The 16,607-nt window shown below is 55.0% G+C and overlaps 1 protein-coding gene across 5 annotated transcripts in view; it reads left to right on the forward strand.

Moving 5' to 3' along the window:
- Positions 1 to 16,607, forward strand: part of ERI3 (ERI1 exoribonuclease family member 3) — a 126,971-nt gene that overhangs the window by 97,133 nt on the left and 13,231 nt on the right. For 2 of the 5 annotated variants that reach the window (XM_046661093.1, XM_046661089.1), the window contains one exon: positions 4,156 to 4,288. The exons of 1 other annotated variant lie outside the window; for it this stretch is intronic. In XM_046661093.1, the coding sequence (XP_046517049.1) occupies positions 4,156 to 4,288 (133 nt within the window). The remainder of the gene's footprint in view (positions 1 to 4,155; positions 4,289 to 16,607) is intronic. 2 more of the 5 variants (XM_046661091.1, XM_046661090.1) reach the window with 1 other exon arrangement.

The following is a 16,607-nucleotide window of genomic DNA, read 5'->3' on the forward strand; positions in this document are numbered from 1 at the left end:
GGGAGAGCCAGCCCGGAGCAGCTCGGCACCTGCTTCTCCGCGCATGGAAATTACAGCAGCCCAGGGGAAGGGAAGTGTGCGTGCCTGCCTGGCACAGGGCTGGGATGGCATGGTTTGGTAGACCCAGCATCTTTCATCCCAACTCCACCTACCCTGGATAGGACTCAGGGGTTCCTCAGTCATCCTTCCACCTGCCCCACCCTCTGGTCAGGAACCAGCAGCTGAGCAGGCGGCCCCTGATGGCTGAGAGAGGTGCAGTTGCAGAAGCGGCACCCAGAGAATTTGGAACCAGCATGGGAAAGGGGCTTAAGCACAGGCTTTTGGCAAGAGCTCTTAAAACAGATTTTTGCTCCGTACAGATCAAGGTCAGAAAGCCTCTGGGTCCCTCACCCCCACACCCCACAGGCTAGTGGGAGAGATCAGGAATAGGAAGCAGGTGGGAAAAATGGGGTAGATGATAATAAGAGCCCCTTGATTGATGCCAGTGTTACACAGAGCTGGGAGGCAGCACCTCAAGATATGGCTTCTTCCACCCACATTGGCTTCCCAAGCCCTTGCCTGTGCTCTCACCAAGTTTGCTCCTGCCATTCTCCCTTGTCCTTGCTGTGTTTTCTTCTTCGTGCCCTCCAGTACCACTCCCTCCAGGAAGCTTTCCTAGCCACCTCCAACCCTACGTGGGCCTGTTTATCCCCATTGTCCTTGTGGGCACCCACAGGAGAAAGCCTCCCTGATCCTCTTGCTCTGATGGCTCCCTGGGTCCCAGCCTTGACTTCTCAGCCAGAATCTCTGAGACATAGCCCACATCACCTTGCCCTGAGCTGGACTCCCGGGAAGGCTCTGCTAAGATTCATAGATGGATATAATCTCTTAGGGAGGATGTCTGGAGGGAGTGGGGAATGGAAGGATGGGCTGAGGAACCTGAGGGTGAGTTGGTTCCTGTGTGGGTATGTGCGCTTGATGGTGTATATATCGGGGTGGGGGCCCTAGAAGTGAGTGCGGGAGGCAGTGGGTGCTTGGGTACAGGTGTAGAGGGGAAGCAGGTGCGAGGATTCAGACCACACATGGTAGGAACACAGATTGCTGTAGGACCCTGTGTTCTCTGGGTGGCTGGCTGTGTCTGCTGGCTGTGCCTGAGGGGTACCCGAGATGGCAGGAGTTGGGGGAGCTTGTGGTGCTGTGCCCTGGTACTGTGCCTAGGGGGCTCTCCGAGGCTGGTGGTCACATCTGAATGCTCAGCTCTGCAGGGGTGCATGGTAGTACCTGGGGCAGACATGCCAGGGCTCGCAGCAGAGGCAGCAGGGAGAGAGCCCAGGCTGAAGGAGAGCAGTTTTAATTAACCGTTTTTAATATCATTTTGGACTTTGGCTGGTGCGTGAAGGCCCCGCTGGAAGCAGCATTTGTAAAAATTAAATCCCTCTTATTAGGAGCTTGGCAGACCCACGTGCATGCCCCCCCGCCCCTGCCCCCCTGAGGAAGTGCTGAATGAGGCCATGTCATGGCAGCAATTGGTTATCACGCCTTATCTGGGAATATGAAACTGTGCGGCATGACACCCGTGGCTGCAGTGGAGACGCCAATTCATCTCGCCCTCGCTCTGACAAGCTAGACTGCCCTTCCTGAAAGGCATCCGTCAGGCGGGACCAGGGCGACCGCCGTGCCCAGTACCTCTGCTTTCCTGCCATGGGTTCCGGCTTGCCCTGCTCCAGCCAGGCTCGGCCTGGCCCTCCTGGGCTCTGCTGCCCTCCACCCCTTTCCGCACGTCCCAGTCTGGGGAAGATCTTGGGGAGTCGTAATTATAATAATAATCTAATCATGGTGACACGTCGGGGTAAGTGTCTAATGTTATCTGAAGTGGTCTTCTCGCTTAGCTGTGATAAGACTCAGGATGACGTGCAGATAACGTTGAGCTGCCCTGTCCCCGAGCCGCGAGCAGAGCAGAGGGGCCTCAGCAGCCCTGCCGCCCGCCGCTTTAAGCCGGGAAGCGGCAGCACCTGCTAATGCAAGTGTTTAATATTTGATGGGCTGGGATAAAGCAGGATCACCTTCGAATTGAATTGAGTGTCAGCCGAGAATCTATTACTGAAATTCGGGTGTGATTTGACAGCAAAGTAGACGATGTTATTCTTCACTAGTTACTGCAATCTTCTCCCCGACATCACTTAAATATTTTTTTCTTTGCTTGAGTAAACACACATTATCCTTCTTTTTTCCCCCTTCCTTCCCTTTTTCCTTTTTAGAAGGGAAAAAAACCCATCCAGCTCGCCTTCTCCAGGCTGATAGAGTAGATTGTTATTTCTTTATTTGTCCTATTAAATGGAATTTCTGATCATTTAATCCGGCCTTTGTAAGTGATTTTAAAGTACTTGAAAGCCGGCCCGCCGCTGCTCTCTGGCCCACTGCGCTCCAGCCTCGGCCCTGACCACGCTCAGCAGCTCCTCCAGCTGTTCACCGCCCACTGGCTGTTTCCCTGTTGCCTGCGCCCCTGCTCCCTGCCCTGGCTTGAAGCCAGCATCCTCTCCCGTGTCCTTGAGCCTCACCCTCAGCCCCCAATTTGTGTGTACAGCTGTGGCCCGAGAAAGGGTGGGAGGGTTGGCTGGGAAGTTGGGATGTGGCTCTACCTCTGTGGTCAAGGAAAATGGCTTTGGAAGGTGCTGAGGTTGAAGTACACTGGCTCCTCACCTCCCCATGCCCGCAGGGCTGAGCCTTGGTTCCGGCAGCTGGGAAGGAAGGGTACTAGCCCTCTGCCCAACCCCTTGGCCCTGGGACAGACTGTGTGTCCAGTCTCCTGTCTTTTGCTTCTGACCCCGTGCTGAGCATTCTCCCCTGGGAGAGAGTCTGTGGTGAGATGGGGATCTCCTGGGCCCAGTGATGGGTGGGGGTGGGGGGGCACTGTGGTGCCCATCTGACCATGGCTGGCAGTCACTTTGGTTCCATCAGTGGACTTATCATCCAACTTCTAGGAACTCACCCAAGCTTCATTTCCACTGACCACTTTCCTGTACACTGTCACCTTCCTGCCACTGGGAGAAGGGCAGCTTGGTGTTTGGGGACTTCTAAGGTGAGGGGATGGGTAATGTTGGAAGGGTCATCTAGCTACGCAAGCCCACTCATAGAAGTCCAGGACCCTGCTAGCAGGCCGAACAGGATTAAACCCCTGTTGGGCCACTTAACAGCATTCCAACCCTCTTAAGTCTCTTTTTTCTGGGCCTCAGTTTCCTCATCTGTGACATTAGGTCATCATACCTATAAGGCAATGTAAGAGAAGGTGCCGTCCCTCTCCTGCCATGTGCCCCCCAACCATGGAGATCGGTGGCAGCCAGGTGGCTGGAGTCGGGGATGGAAGAGGGCAGTGGAGTGCTGGGGGCCTGAACAGATCAATGCCCCCAGCACTTCCTTCCCCAACCCCAGGAAAACAATTAAGTACAGATCGATGGGTGGCTGCTTTGAATATGCATAAGTGAGCACTTGACCTTCAACAGAGATCTGCTCCCCCAACACACACACACACACACACACACACTCTCTCTCTCACACTCCTCCATGTGCTCGCCTCACAGCTGCTTGAGTCACCCAGGTGATCTCAGTTGAGCCCTCACATGGCACTTAGCCTTCCACAGCCTGACCTGCCTCCCTGTCAAAGTCAGCTTGGCCACAGGCAGGTGGTTGGCCCCCTCTGGCTTCAGTTTTCTTTCTGTGGATTGAAGTCTGGATACGTTTGTCTCCAAGTCCTTCCTGACACCAGTCTGTGACTAGTAATACTGTGGGGAAGGAGCCCAGCAGAGTGCTGGGACTCTGAAGAGGGGGCATCTAACAAGGGGTGCCTGGTGAAGGGGTGCCCTGAGGGGAGGAGGTGTCCTGATAAGGAAGGTCTTAGCAAGTGAGAGCTCTCTAGAGAAGAGCCTGGTGAGGGGGCACCCAGTGAGGGCTGGGGGCCTCTGATGGGGAGATACCCAGGAGAAGGGAGCTCTAGAGGAAGAAGGGTTTTTCCTCTGGTGGGGGGCCCTGGTGGAAAGGGGACCCAGCAAGGGGACTCTCAGGAGGTGGCATGAGGAGAGTAAACCCCTGGTGGGAAAATTTGGGGGTGGGTATTGGTGAGTGATGGGTTGGTTCAAGGGTCAGGGCCTCTGTTAACCACTCTTGCCTCCTGTCTTCCAGGCTTACAGCTTCGCCATGGGCTGCTGGCCCAAGAATGGACTTCTAGACATGAACAAGGGCCTCAGCCTGCAACACATAGGCCGGCCCCACAGCGGCATTGGTCAGTCCCTCCACATATCCCCTTGGCAGCTTGGTTAGTCCCTTGCCCGCATGCCCCAGTCCCCTGGCATACAGAGGGGTTCTGTGGCTCATGCAGTGCTCTAACAGGGCACTCTCCATAGCTGGGGGGAGTGGGGAAGGGGAGTGGAGTGAGGGGAGAGTGGAACCAGACCATTGGAAAAGATCTCTCAGAACAACATTTAGGAGGAAGCTTGGGTCTGGGCTTTGGGTGGGTCACAAGTGGCCTTGGATTCAGGCCAAGGTACCCCCACCCCCGGCTGCAACTCTGGTGGGTGATGTCCTCAGAGGTGGGGGCACATTTCAGCTTACCCACTCCCCACAGAGCTGGAGAAGGCTGTTTAATATTGTTTCAAGTCTGTGGCCACTAAACTGGGCGATCAATGGGAGTTAAGGAGATGAATTATTTAAACCTCACCAGCTTTTAATTAGTCGGGGTCCTTCTGACCGATGGCTCCGTCCACAGGGTATTGACTCCCTCGCAGGAGCAGCAGCCTCCAGTGAGTGGTGCCTGGCTTGGGAGGGGCCACTTGGGGTACCAGCTGGGGTGCACCCTCAGGGGGATTCCTGCTTAGGAGGAAGCTGGAGTGGCTGTGGTTCTAGGCATTGGAGGCTTGGCTAGCTTCTGATATATCAGTATGGATATGTGTCTGTCTGAGTGTGTGTGTGTCTGACACCTTCAGCTGAATGTCTCTGTGTGTCCATCTAAGAATATATACGTGTCCATGTATGTGTATATCTATTTGAATGATGCCTTTGTGTAACAGTATATCTGTGTACATTTTCCTGAGGTCACGTGTCTGTATATAGAAGCAACCATCAGCCTGTATGTGTATCCATCAGAAAGCGTATCTGCTTGTTTCTGTATATCTTATTTGTGTGCGTATGCACACGTGTGCCTGCAAATGCTTTCAAGCAGGGTACTTGACAGGCATAGGCTTTGTTCTAAGTAGAGAGGAGCAGGGGTATTTCTGAGTGGCCCTATGGCATTGTTGTAACCTGTGTACCTTTCGGGAGGTATGGGGAGAGGGGGCTGGCAAGATACACCAAAATGATCCAGTCACCTGCTACAGACTAGCCCCTCATCCTTTCCATAGACATCACTGGTGCCCAGTGGGTGCTAGGCATACTGAGTGGAAGTTCCTGTCCTCAGGGAGCTCACATCCTGGGAGGAGAGGGAGACTGGCAGTTGCCACCAGGGGTACTAAGGGCCATTATAGAAACACTTGGGCTGCCCCAAGGGAGGTTTCCCCTGTCTTCAGTTGCCAAGGTAGCTTCTCCTTCTTCATTTACATTTCACCGACTTCAGGGATGCCCCACGTTGTTCTTGTTGGGACACCCCAAGGCTCTCCTGAGGTCCAGGGGAAAAGAGGAAGTGGTCAGTGGGCCATAGCAACTGCAGTTACCTCCCATAGGAGCTGTTCCATCCAACCTAGAGGAGACCCCAAGCCTAGCAAAGTCATATGCCTGAGAGGTCAGCGGGAAGTTTCCTAGAGAAGAGGACACTTGAGTCAGGGCATCCTTGAAGGATAAATAGGAGTTTGCCAGGCAGAAAAATGGGGGAAGGGTTTCTACCTAAGGGGACTGTGTGTACAAAAGCACAAGGGCATGAGGAAGCCCAGCATGTAGAGGACAAGTTCAGACATCTACAAGTAGTTTCCTGGGACTGGAGTGGGACATTTGGGTTATAGAACAGCTAGAAAGTAAATGGGGAAATAAGCAGGCCTCAAAAGCCAGGTTAAAGGGGGTGACAGAGGAAGTTTGTGAGTGAGAACAACATGGTCAGAGCTGTGATTCAGAATCAGTGAGGCCATTTGTTCAGCACAGACTAGTTCTAAGCAGGTGCTCAAGAAGTGGTCTGGGTGAGTGAATGAGTAAAATCAACGAAAGAGAGATGGGAAAGGGAGGGACCCGAGAACCAGTGAGAAGACTTGCACTGGCCCTGGGAAGGAGGAGCTGCCAGAAATTGAGTCCAGCTGGTGGGAGGATCCAGTGGAACTGGCTTAAAGCACGCTGCACAACGTTGAGTTGGGTGCCCTGCTTCTGTGTGTCTGTCCCAGGGGGTGCTTGTGAGAGGAAGGGGTCCCTGCTTCCCACTCTTTGCTGCTTCCTGGGATTCAGTGATGCCCATCTTGTCTGTTCACCCAGGTTGACTCTGGGTTAGGACCCCTGAGGTGTTCTCTCCTTCAGAGATGAAGGTTCTTCCATCTAGGTGGGCCCCAGGTGACAGTCCAAGGCTGAGTGACAATGTTGTAAGGGCTGTGGAGCCAGAAGTTCTGGCTTTACCACCCAGAGCCCTGTGACTTTAGACAAGGGACAATGCTACCCACCTCTCCGGGCTGTTGGGAAGATTCAGTGAAGTCACCTGTGTAAGAGGCTTGTGCAGTGCCTGGCACCCAGTGGGTGCTCAGGGAGCTCCCTCCTCTGCTGCCCTGCCAACAGCAGATCCTCCCCAGGGCACTGGGGGTTCCTGGCACCTAGTCTTTTTATCTTGGAATGCAGAGGGCTGCCCTGCCAGCTCCTGGCTGGCTCTGAGGGGTGGGTGAGGGTGTGTGGAAGGGAGGGAGGATGCAGGGCATTAATTGGGCTGGGAGAGGCAGGGAGGGGAGGTGTGGGTTTTGAGCAGTGAGGTTAATGGCCCTCGTGCCAAAGAGACAGCTTTAATGAGCTTCAGCTGGCGGTGCCCCGAGTTACTGTGCGTGCTAAAAGGGTCGCGCTGTAAGAGTTTGATGTGGACTGTTTCCCAGCCCTGGGGTCAAGGGTCAGCTCCCGTCACTGGCCACTCAGGCTGGTCCTCAGTGACATGGTGCTAATTAACTGTGTGAGGAGCTGCCAGCCTGGAGTGGGGAGTGGTATGTATCTTAGTGGGGGGTGAGGCGGCATTGGTGATGCCGGGTAAGGGTTCTGCAGATCCCACCACTTAGCCATCTCCAGGATCTGCTTGGTTCTCCCACAATACCATGGGGGGCAGTGTGCAAGTCACTAATTACCGTAGGCCCTAGAGGGATCTCCTGAGCCTCTTTTCTAAGGTATGTGTGGTAGGGGGAACCTGTTGGGCCTACCTGGCAGGGCCTCCTGCTGAGCACTGGTATGCTGGAGTTGCTGAGAGAGTAAGGGGGCAGGCATGCTGGTGGGGCTGACAGGGGCTGTAGCAGGGAGAGGGCTCTCTGGCATGGATGTGCATGGCTGATCTTTGAGTTTGGAGGGGAGCCGTGGGAGTGTTGGGGTAGAGGAGTGACCTGGTCAGAGTTGGGCTTCAGTCAGAGCAGTCTGAGAGTTCGTACAGGGAGAACTATGAGGAGAAACTGCAGAAAGGGTGGCCACAGCAGGGATACAGTGAGGTAGGTGGGAGGTAATGGTTAATTCGGAGCCAGCAGTGGCCGTGGGAGTGGAGGCAGGGACTTGTTCAGTGAATGTTTACCTTGCACCTACTATGTGTCAGGAACTGTGGTAGGTGCTAGAAATGTATTGGCAAAGATGACACAGTGCCTTGCCCCCTCGGAGCTCACAGGTACAATCATCAGGAAGGCATGACGGCTTGGTCCTGGGGACCGAGGGAGAGGTAGGGCTCAGGGACGACGCTCTGGGCAGAAAGGGGCTGTTGATGGCTGTCAGCGTGGCCCCTTACTGAGGGGAGGGACGCCTCCTCTTGGGGGAGTGGATTTGGCTTCCTCCTTGGGAGCCTGGTGAACAGGGTGGCGTGGAGCAGATTGTGGGTGAGGAGAGACTGCATGTTTGTAGAACTGCTGGGCCCATGGCTGCTGCAGTGGGCTCGGGCAGCTCCCGAGGCAGGGCAGCCTCCACAGGGGACTGCTGAGTGCCGTGTGGTCCTCCTTTGATTTCAGCAAAGGGTCAGCAAGATACTCACATTATCTGGGGGCATTTTATAATAACTAATTTAATTTTCACACCAATCTTATGCAGGCAGGCATCATCATTCCCATTTTACAGATCAGGAAGCTGAGGCTCAGTTAAGTGATTTGCCTGAGGTCACACAGCCAGTTGAATTGAGGAGCCAGGATTCAAACCCAGGTTCTTCCAAGCACAAAGCCTGTGTTCTTAGCATGGTGCTGAACTAGGAAGCATCTTTGTGGTGCCAGGCTTTGTGCTCCCAACAGAGGCGACGAGGAAGAAAACAAGCTCACATCCCTCGCTTCCCTCCGTGTCATGTGAAATGTGCAGGCCTTGACAAAGCTTCGCTAGCAGCAACTGAGGAAGAAAGGAAAGGAGGCATTGCCACCGCTTCACCCGTGCCACAGTCACCCTCAGAGCCAGGGCCCTACAACTACTGCCTTCTGACCTCCTGACCCAACAGTTCTTACTCTGGTTCCAGTTTGCTCTCCACCTCCTGGCCCAGGAAAATCCTGCCTGTCTTCCAGGGGCCACCTCCTCTGGCAATCTCGGCTGGTCCTCCCAGCACCAGTGTACGGAATACAGCCTTGGGCCCTGATGATAATTTGTTGGGGGTAGTGATCAGGCCCTACCTTCTTGACCTCTCTAAGGGCAGGACCTGGGCCTCCTTCCCTTCTTTCTCTTTTGAAATCCCCACAAGAAATGTCAGTAAAATCTCACCTGTTGTTGGGACGTGGAGGCCCCACACACTGCTGGTTTCAGCTAGCTGGGAGAATAACTGGAACCTTCTCTGATGCCCAGCTGGGTGGTGCTGCCCTGGTTGCTTAGCGCCTCTGCTCAGGGACTGAGGAGGGTCCCTCTGAGGCTCATGGTAAAGCAGGATGGCCAGACACCAAGAAGGTTCTCTCAGGAGCTTGTTGCCCAGCATGGTTTGGCTAGAGAGCTGGGCTGGCAGGTGGCAGGTAGGGGCCTGGCCCCAGGGGGGCAGTACTGGCCTGTGGTGTCCCCTGAAGGAGTGGGGTGTCTATCAGGAGTCCAGTCAGAGCGCATTAGCTCTGTGACACGGATCTCATTAGCGCCCGTGAGAGGTGTCACTGCGGGAGAATCGTCGGCTCAGGGAGATGCTTGTACCAAAAGGAAGAAAGGACAGTGACAGCCTTTTCTCTGCCGCCTCTGCTGCCACGCTCCCTGGGCCGCCCGCCCTCCTCCTCGTGGGGGGGTGGGGGTGCTGGCTAATGAGCTCGTCTCCAGTACAGCTTTGCCTTCCCCTCCTTGAAGTTCCCAGGTCCCTCTGAAGACCTCAGGCCTGGGATTAGCACACACCAAACGCCAGCCCCCCTCTTGCCCAGCAGGAAGTTCCTTCTGATCACCCTGCTCTTGCTACCATCCATCGGCAAGGGAAAGGAGGGGGGCCAAGACAGCGCCACTGTGGCGGGGGGAGGGGCTTTCACCCCTGGGAGGCTCAAGCCCTCTGCCTCCTCTGACCAAGTGACCATGTCTACTTCTCTGACATGGGTCTTTCTTCTAAGAGTTGTGATCTCTATCCCTCCCTTCTCCATGATAACTCCTATCCCAGCAGTGCCCCCATCCCTATGGTGACCCCTTCTCTCAAGGCAGGGAAGAATGTGGGGACTCTGGCTGAGGGTTCAGTGGGTAGCATTTAGATCTGATCTGATACAGGACTTTCTGGCTCAGGTAGAAGGCTTCACAATCAGTAAGAGCCCAGTGTCTGGGCTTCAGATGACCTGAGGCTGGTGAAGTATTGATATGAGGCCCCTGCAAACCTAATAGTCTTCTCTCTGGCTGTCCCAGAGATGCAGTGAGGTACCTCACCCCCAACCCCCACTTCAGCTATCTTCAGGGCTGGGAGGGGAGGAGTCAGCTCAGCTGTCTTATGGGGAGGGGGCAGAGACAGCTGGAGTGCCTGCTTCCCCAGCACTACCCTCCTTGCCGACTCCTGTCCACTTCTTTCTGGTGTGGCCCAGAGAAACTGAAGAGAAGGGGGGATGGAGGGCCATGTCTCCAGGCATTGGCAGCCTCCAGTGGCCTGCCTGGATAGTGCTCAGGGAGAGGGGTGCTCACTCCTTCCTCCCTAAGCTGGCACCCTTGGAGCCCCAGAGTCATCTGAGGAATTGGTCCTTGTCAGACACCAGGCTCTAGTCTTTAGTAGCAACCATAGATGGAAAAAATGGATAGATGGATGGACAAGTGAACTGATGGGTGGATGGAGGAAGGTTCTGGTGTATGTATGTGTGTGTTGTGTGTGTGTGATGTCCTGGGAAGTACAATCTTTGTTTCCCTACCTTCCTAGCCCCAGGCCGGCCTGGCCTCCCCTTGTCTCTCTCTGTATCTCCTGTCAAACCATCGCAGACGTAAATGACAAAGAAATCAGAAAGACAGATCAATGCCGGCCAAATTAGCACTTGCAGATAGACTGTGCGGGGATGTCAGCGCCCTGACCCCTGGTGATCTTGCAGCCTCCGCTGCTGATATTATGCAAATTGCATCCATCTGGCAGGACCTGCGTGCTGGCTGCTTCTACTCAGGAGTAATGGGCTGGGGGTGGGCGGGAGTGTTGGAGCAAGAGTCGATGGAGTGAGTGTGTGCGTGTGTGTGCATGTGTGAGCATGTGCTTGAGTGTATGTGAGGGCGTGCAGTGCCCACCAAGCACTGGGCGGTGATGGAGTGATTGACAGGGCAGATAAGGGGCTGCATTGGATTCCTTAGGGCTGGGGGATTAGGAGCAGCCACAGATGGGAGATAACTGGACTTCATTTCAGTTTATTTTCCTCCTTATCCCCTCTCCCCACCTTCACTCCCCGAAAAACACAATCTTTGTAGTTTGCGTTTTCATCAATATTTGCAAGTCATTACCACTGGTTTAAGGTGAGAGACAATGTCAGGGCCCAGACCAGTCCAGCCCCTCCCCCAGTCCTGTACAGGTCTGGTACCCTGAGGATAGCTAGAGCAGCCCAGACAGCCTTCACTCCAGTGGTGTTCACAGCATCCCCTCCTCCCAGGCCCACAGTACTCATGGGACAATCCATACCTCATGGACCAGCCCTATTGACCTACTTCATCTGACCTAATGTCACCACAGTCCTTAAACTGGGCCCCTGCCCCTCCAACCTGAAGCTGCTGTGTGACATCCAGCATAGGTGCTTCTGCCCCTGGTACTAGCTGGGTCCCCTGGGAGCTGCTCTTTGTCTTCTGCAGGGCTCTAGACCCTTCCCCACAGCTCCTCCTGTCCTTGACACTATTGACCAGGGCCCAGACCCCAGCTGGGCAAAATAAGGCCTGTGGCCTAGGAGAGAGGAATTCGTTTGGTCTGCTCTGAATCCTCCATCAATACCAGTATCCTTCCACAACATTTGCTGAGTGCCAGATGTAGTATGGAAGACTTTGTTATCTCAATGAATTTCCAAACACTGTGGGATAGGGGCTGTCACCTCTAGTGAGGCAACTGAGGCTCCAGAAGGTTGTTATTCACCCAAGACTGCAGAGCAAGGAGGTGGGAGAGCCACAATGTAAGCACACATCTGTCTAGGGTCAGAGCTCTTAACCACCAAGCTCTACCTCCTCACTGCCCTGCCACCAGCCTCAGACATCACACATCACCACGCCTGGATCCATTTAAGGGAACCATCCTTGTACAGTAGGCAGGCAAGTTCCTTCAGCTCCTAGCCTCTAAACACAGACCCTGACCCAGACGAGATCCCCTGCCAGGCTGAACCAGACTGAAGGGGACAGGATTCAAACGCATCCCGCCCTCAGGAGCTGTGTGTCTGAGACAATTGGGCTGTAGCAAGAAGGACACACAGAGGACAGAATGCACCCAGCAGCTGAGCCCGCCCAGGGATATGTCACGGCACGTGGCATCCAGGCCCCTGCAGCTCAGAGAGAGGGGCTGAGCAGCTTAGGCCAGCCAGCTGTGGTGGCTGAGGGTATAGCTGTCTCAGGGGCCCCTCCAAAACTGGGTCCCTGCTGTACCCTCCCACCAGGCAGGGTTGGGAGCTGGGAGGGCTGGGGACATGTCCGGGGACACGTGTGCAAGGGGAACTTGTCCTAATGAGGAGAACATGGCTGCTAGTTAGGCAAGGGGCGGGCGGGGAGCCGCAGAGCTGATTGAAGGCAGGGGCAGGGGTCAGACAATTAGGCCCAGATCCGGCCGTTTGATGTGAGTTCTGAGGCCTCAAAGCCTCCCTTCAGCCCGCTCCCTCCACTCCCTCCTCTCCCTCCTCTTTCCTTTCTTCTTCTGCCCAAAGGCAGGAAGGATGGAAACGCTTACTCTCACTGTTACTATTATTAAACTCTGTGGCAGGCCAGGCAGACCCCAAGACTCTTGCCAACAGGGGGCACCCCAGACCCCCAGGAGGCTCCTTGGGCCCCAGGGGGTCATCTGGCCAGAAGCCAAGGCCAGCCTGAGGGCAGGGATGGGCTGAGCCCCACAGCAGGGTAACCCTGCTGCCTCTCTTACTTCGCATGCAGAAGTGAATGGGGCCGCCCAGTGGGGATTTGGGCACAGGGCTGCCTGGGCCACGTTCCAGGCCTGCTTTGAGCATCACCTCCTGCAACCACCTAGTTCTTTTCTAGTCTGTCCTGGGGTTTGGGGATGAGAGCATGGTTCATTCACGCTTATACCCCATCACACAAATAGTTGTCTGCAGCAGTCACACCAAAACCTTGCCCCACAAGATAAAGATACATAGAGCCACACAGCCCCACAGTACCGTCACATTCACACACCAGAACACCCCCCCACACCCGCACCCCAGACGTCACGGCCACGCTTACCATCACAGGGTCCCCTACTTGAGTCACACCCACAGGGTCTTGCACAAAAGCCCTGACTGTCTCCTGTGGCAGGGCCCTGGGAGCGCAGCCCCTCCCCCAGAGTAGCTGGGAACAGCAGTCGGATCTTGTGTCCAGGGTGAGTGGGAACCGGGCCCCTCCAGTCCCCCACCCTAGGAAATAAGCCTAGAGAGCTGGTACTGACCAGAGAGTGGGAGGAAGCCAGATTGGGGGGGGGGGCAGTGGGGAGAGGGAGTGTGGGAGCAGAGATAAATGTTAGCTCATTTCTTCCGTAATTAGTTACTCCCTCATCCCCGCGTTGTAATTGTGAACAAGCTGTAATGTTTAATTAGTCTGTAAATGAAACCCCAATTTCATAATGGCCTGGCTGACAGGGCTAAGTGAGCAGGGGAGGAGGCGGAGGGGAGGTAATAGGCAGGGCCTGCAGGAGGGAGGCAGACTTGTGGGATCACCTCCTCTTCAGCCCCAGCCTGGCCTCTCTGGGGGGAGGCTATGGGACCAGTCCAGTACTTGCACTCCTGCCTCTAATATCCTCTCCATCGGCTCTTCCTACCAGAAAAAGGAGAGAGAAGGTGAGGTGCCTGACATCCTCCCTCCCTCTGCTGCCTCCCCCATTCTCTGTTTGCCTTACCACAATCACAGCCCCATCTAGATGCTTCTAGTTGGAGAAGCTGACTCTGGGGACCCAGGCCTTATGACCCCAGCAAGGATGATGGCTCCTCCCTAGGTCCAACCTTCTCCCTCCCCAAATCCTCCTACTAAGAGACCTTTGCTTGGCACGTGGACCTCAAGATCTGGTTGGCCCTACATCTAAAGGATCCAGTAATTGGCATAGGATAGGCCCCTCCCCCTCCAGTCCCACCGCTAAGCGGAATCCACGTGCGATGCTGACACCCCAGGCCTGACCTTCCTCTTAGTAGGTATCACTGCAGACTGTGATAAACTGGAGCTGCCGCAGGGGGGAGCCCCTGGCCCCACCGCTGCCTCATCGGTCTCTCCCTGTCTCCCCTACAACATCCTCACCGCCTGCACACGCCCCCGCCCCGCTTGCTGCAGCCATAAATCTCAATTTACGAGGGCGGCTCTGGTGGGGGAGGGAGGCAGCGCCGCTAATGACGGCTCCTCAGCCGGATTTTTCATGTTGCACAGTCATAAATTTTTAAGAACAGCATGGGCAGCACGTTAGCGAGTTATCGAGGCTGCCTCCGTGCTGGCTGCCTAGCTCCAAGAGAGCAGAGACCCGGTAGGGCAGAGGAGGCGTTTGGGATGAGGGTGGAGAGACGCGGCAGCCAGACCAGTCTGAGGCAAGGGTAAGGCTGGGCCAAGCGTGAGCCTTTGCACAGGGTGAGAAAGTGCCGCCACAGCAGCCGGGAGCCCAGGACAGGCACGCGGTGGGATCAGGCGTGTGGGCACACAGACCATGGCGTTGGGAGGTGCTGATGGATGCCTCTGCTCCAGGACTTGACACCATGATGTACGGGGAGCCTGGAGACATATGGATTTTCAAAGTGGCCACTTTGAATAGAATTACAAACCCTGACCATGTGCACAGTGAGGCCTCTGCCCTGGCAGAGCTACATTTGGTTCATAAACAAGGTGCCTTTTAGATGGTTATGGAGAGCTAGAGTCCCTGGAACCACCAAGAGAGATCCCTGGGGAAATGCCCACAGAGGGGGTGGATCTATGGATATGCTGGAGCCAGAAGCCTGGAGCCAAACGGACCTCCTCCTAGTTAAGGCTCATCACTTCCAGGTTGTGTGGTCCTGAGTAAGTCATTCACCATCCTGAGCCTTGTTTCTTCCTCTTTAAAATGGTGTTGAGGGGGCTGGCTCTGTGGCCGAGTGGTTAAGTTCGCGCGCTCCGCTGCAGCAGCCCAAGGTTCGGATCCTGGGCACAGACATGGCACCGCTCATCAGGCCACGTTGAGGTGGCGTCCCACATCCCACAACTAGAGGGACCTGCAGCTAGGATATACAACTATGTATGGGGGGGTTGGGGAGATAAAGCAGAAAAAAAAAAAGATTGGCAACAGTTGTTAGCCCAGGTGCCAATCTTTAAAAAAAAATGGGGTTGATGTTGGCCCCTACCTCTCAGGCTTACTATGAAGGTGAAGGAGATAATGTATTTGCAAGTACTGTAAAACCCTGAGTACAAGCTAGCTCCCTTCTCTTTCTGAATCTCTGGAAAATTTTGAGGGGAGTGTCTTGGGAGGAGATCCCTCTGGGAGATGGTGGGGTGTTCACTTTTGTTCAGTTGTTCATTCAGAGGATGTTTGCTGAGTCTTCTGGGTGCCAGGCCAGTCCTGGGTTTTCAGAGGTGAGGGATGTTCCTTGCTGGGAGGCAACGTGAGCACTTGTGGCTGAGGTGGCTCAGTGTTCCCAGCCCTAGGCCTGGTCCCACCGCAGGGTCCATGGCCCTAGGCCTCAGGGTACTGAGAGGCCCACACAGGCCCCTTGCAAGCCTGCAGGCCAAGAGCTTACCTGAGTTTCCTGATCTTTGCAGCTGAGGATTGGTGATCTTGACCGCCTCTCAGGAGCCACAAGCACAAGGCCAAGAAATGAGATGTTGCTCTAGTTAGCAGAGGGGCTGTGAGTGTGTGTTTGTATCGGAGTGTTCAGGATGACTCCTTGGTAAGCCACCAGGACAAATGCTGGTCGTTTAGGGAGAAGAGCGTCCCCAGGCTGGGTCTTGTTGGTGTAGGCGAGGTCCCCTACCCCTTCTCAAGCTGCTCTCCTCATGCCCTCTGCTTTCCGGCACAGTGCCCTCCCTCATATTCTGGAACCTGCCATGCCTTCTCTCACCTCAGTGCCTTCCCATGTGGTTTTATTTGCCTTGGGAGCCCCCCATTCTCACCCCTTTGCCTAATTAACTCCTGCTCATCCTTCACAGTGCAGCTCCAAATTTGCTTCCCCAGGGAATCCTTCCCTGACTCCTAGACTTGGTCGGGTCCCCCTCCCCTGTGCACTGCTCCTTCATAGCACGCTGCACCTCCCCTTTATAGCATTTGTCTTGGTGGTAATTAAAAAATAAGTTGTTTAATGCCTCTCTCCCCACTAGACTGTAAGTTCCCTGAGGGCAGAAACTTATGTCTGTTTTGTTCAGCTTGTATCCCCAAAACGAAACAGTGTCTGACTTATGTGGGCAGATAGTATATAAAATGTGTTGTTTTGAATTGAGGTAAATTGAAATGGCCCTGGCCCACCCCTGGGTGCCAGGGCCGGGGTAGGTGGGGGGAGTGCACTGAGGGGAGGTGGTTAGCGAAGTGCCTCGGGCTGAGGTGGTTCCCATTAGTCCTCATGATTAATTCACACCACACTGTGATGGAGTAGGCTTGTCCCCAGTCAGCGCCTCCGCTGGGGCCCACCTGTTAGCGACAAACAAACAAAGGGGATAAATAATGCATTGGGAGCTGAGCCAGGCAAGGCGGCTGTATTGAAATTAATAGGGATTAGCTGAGCAGCTTGAGGATGAAATATTTACCAGGTGGGACTGGGCTTAGGGAGGGCAGCCCCCCTCCCAGAGTCCCCAGGCATAGCTAGGCCCTTCTCCAGGGCATCATTGGCTAGGACTGGGGGGGCCCAACACCACTGCTACCACCCCAGATGCCTTGGTTTGCAGGACAGGCTGGCCAGACTGCTGAGAGCTCAGGTCCCAGTCAGTGTCCTGGCACA

The sequence above is a fragment of the Equus quagga genome, chromosome 5, assembly GCF_021613505.1.
Source record: "Equus quagga isolate Etosha38 chromosome 5, UCLA_HA_Equagga_1.0, whole genome shotgun sequence".
Classification (NCBI taxonomy): domain Eukaryota; kingdom Metazoa; phylum Chordata; class Mammalia; order Perissodactyla; family Equidae; genus Equus; species Equus quagga.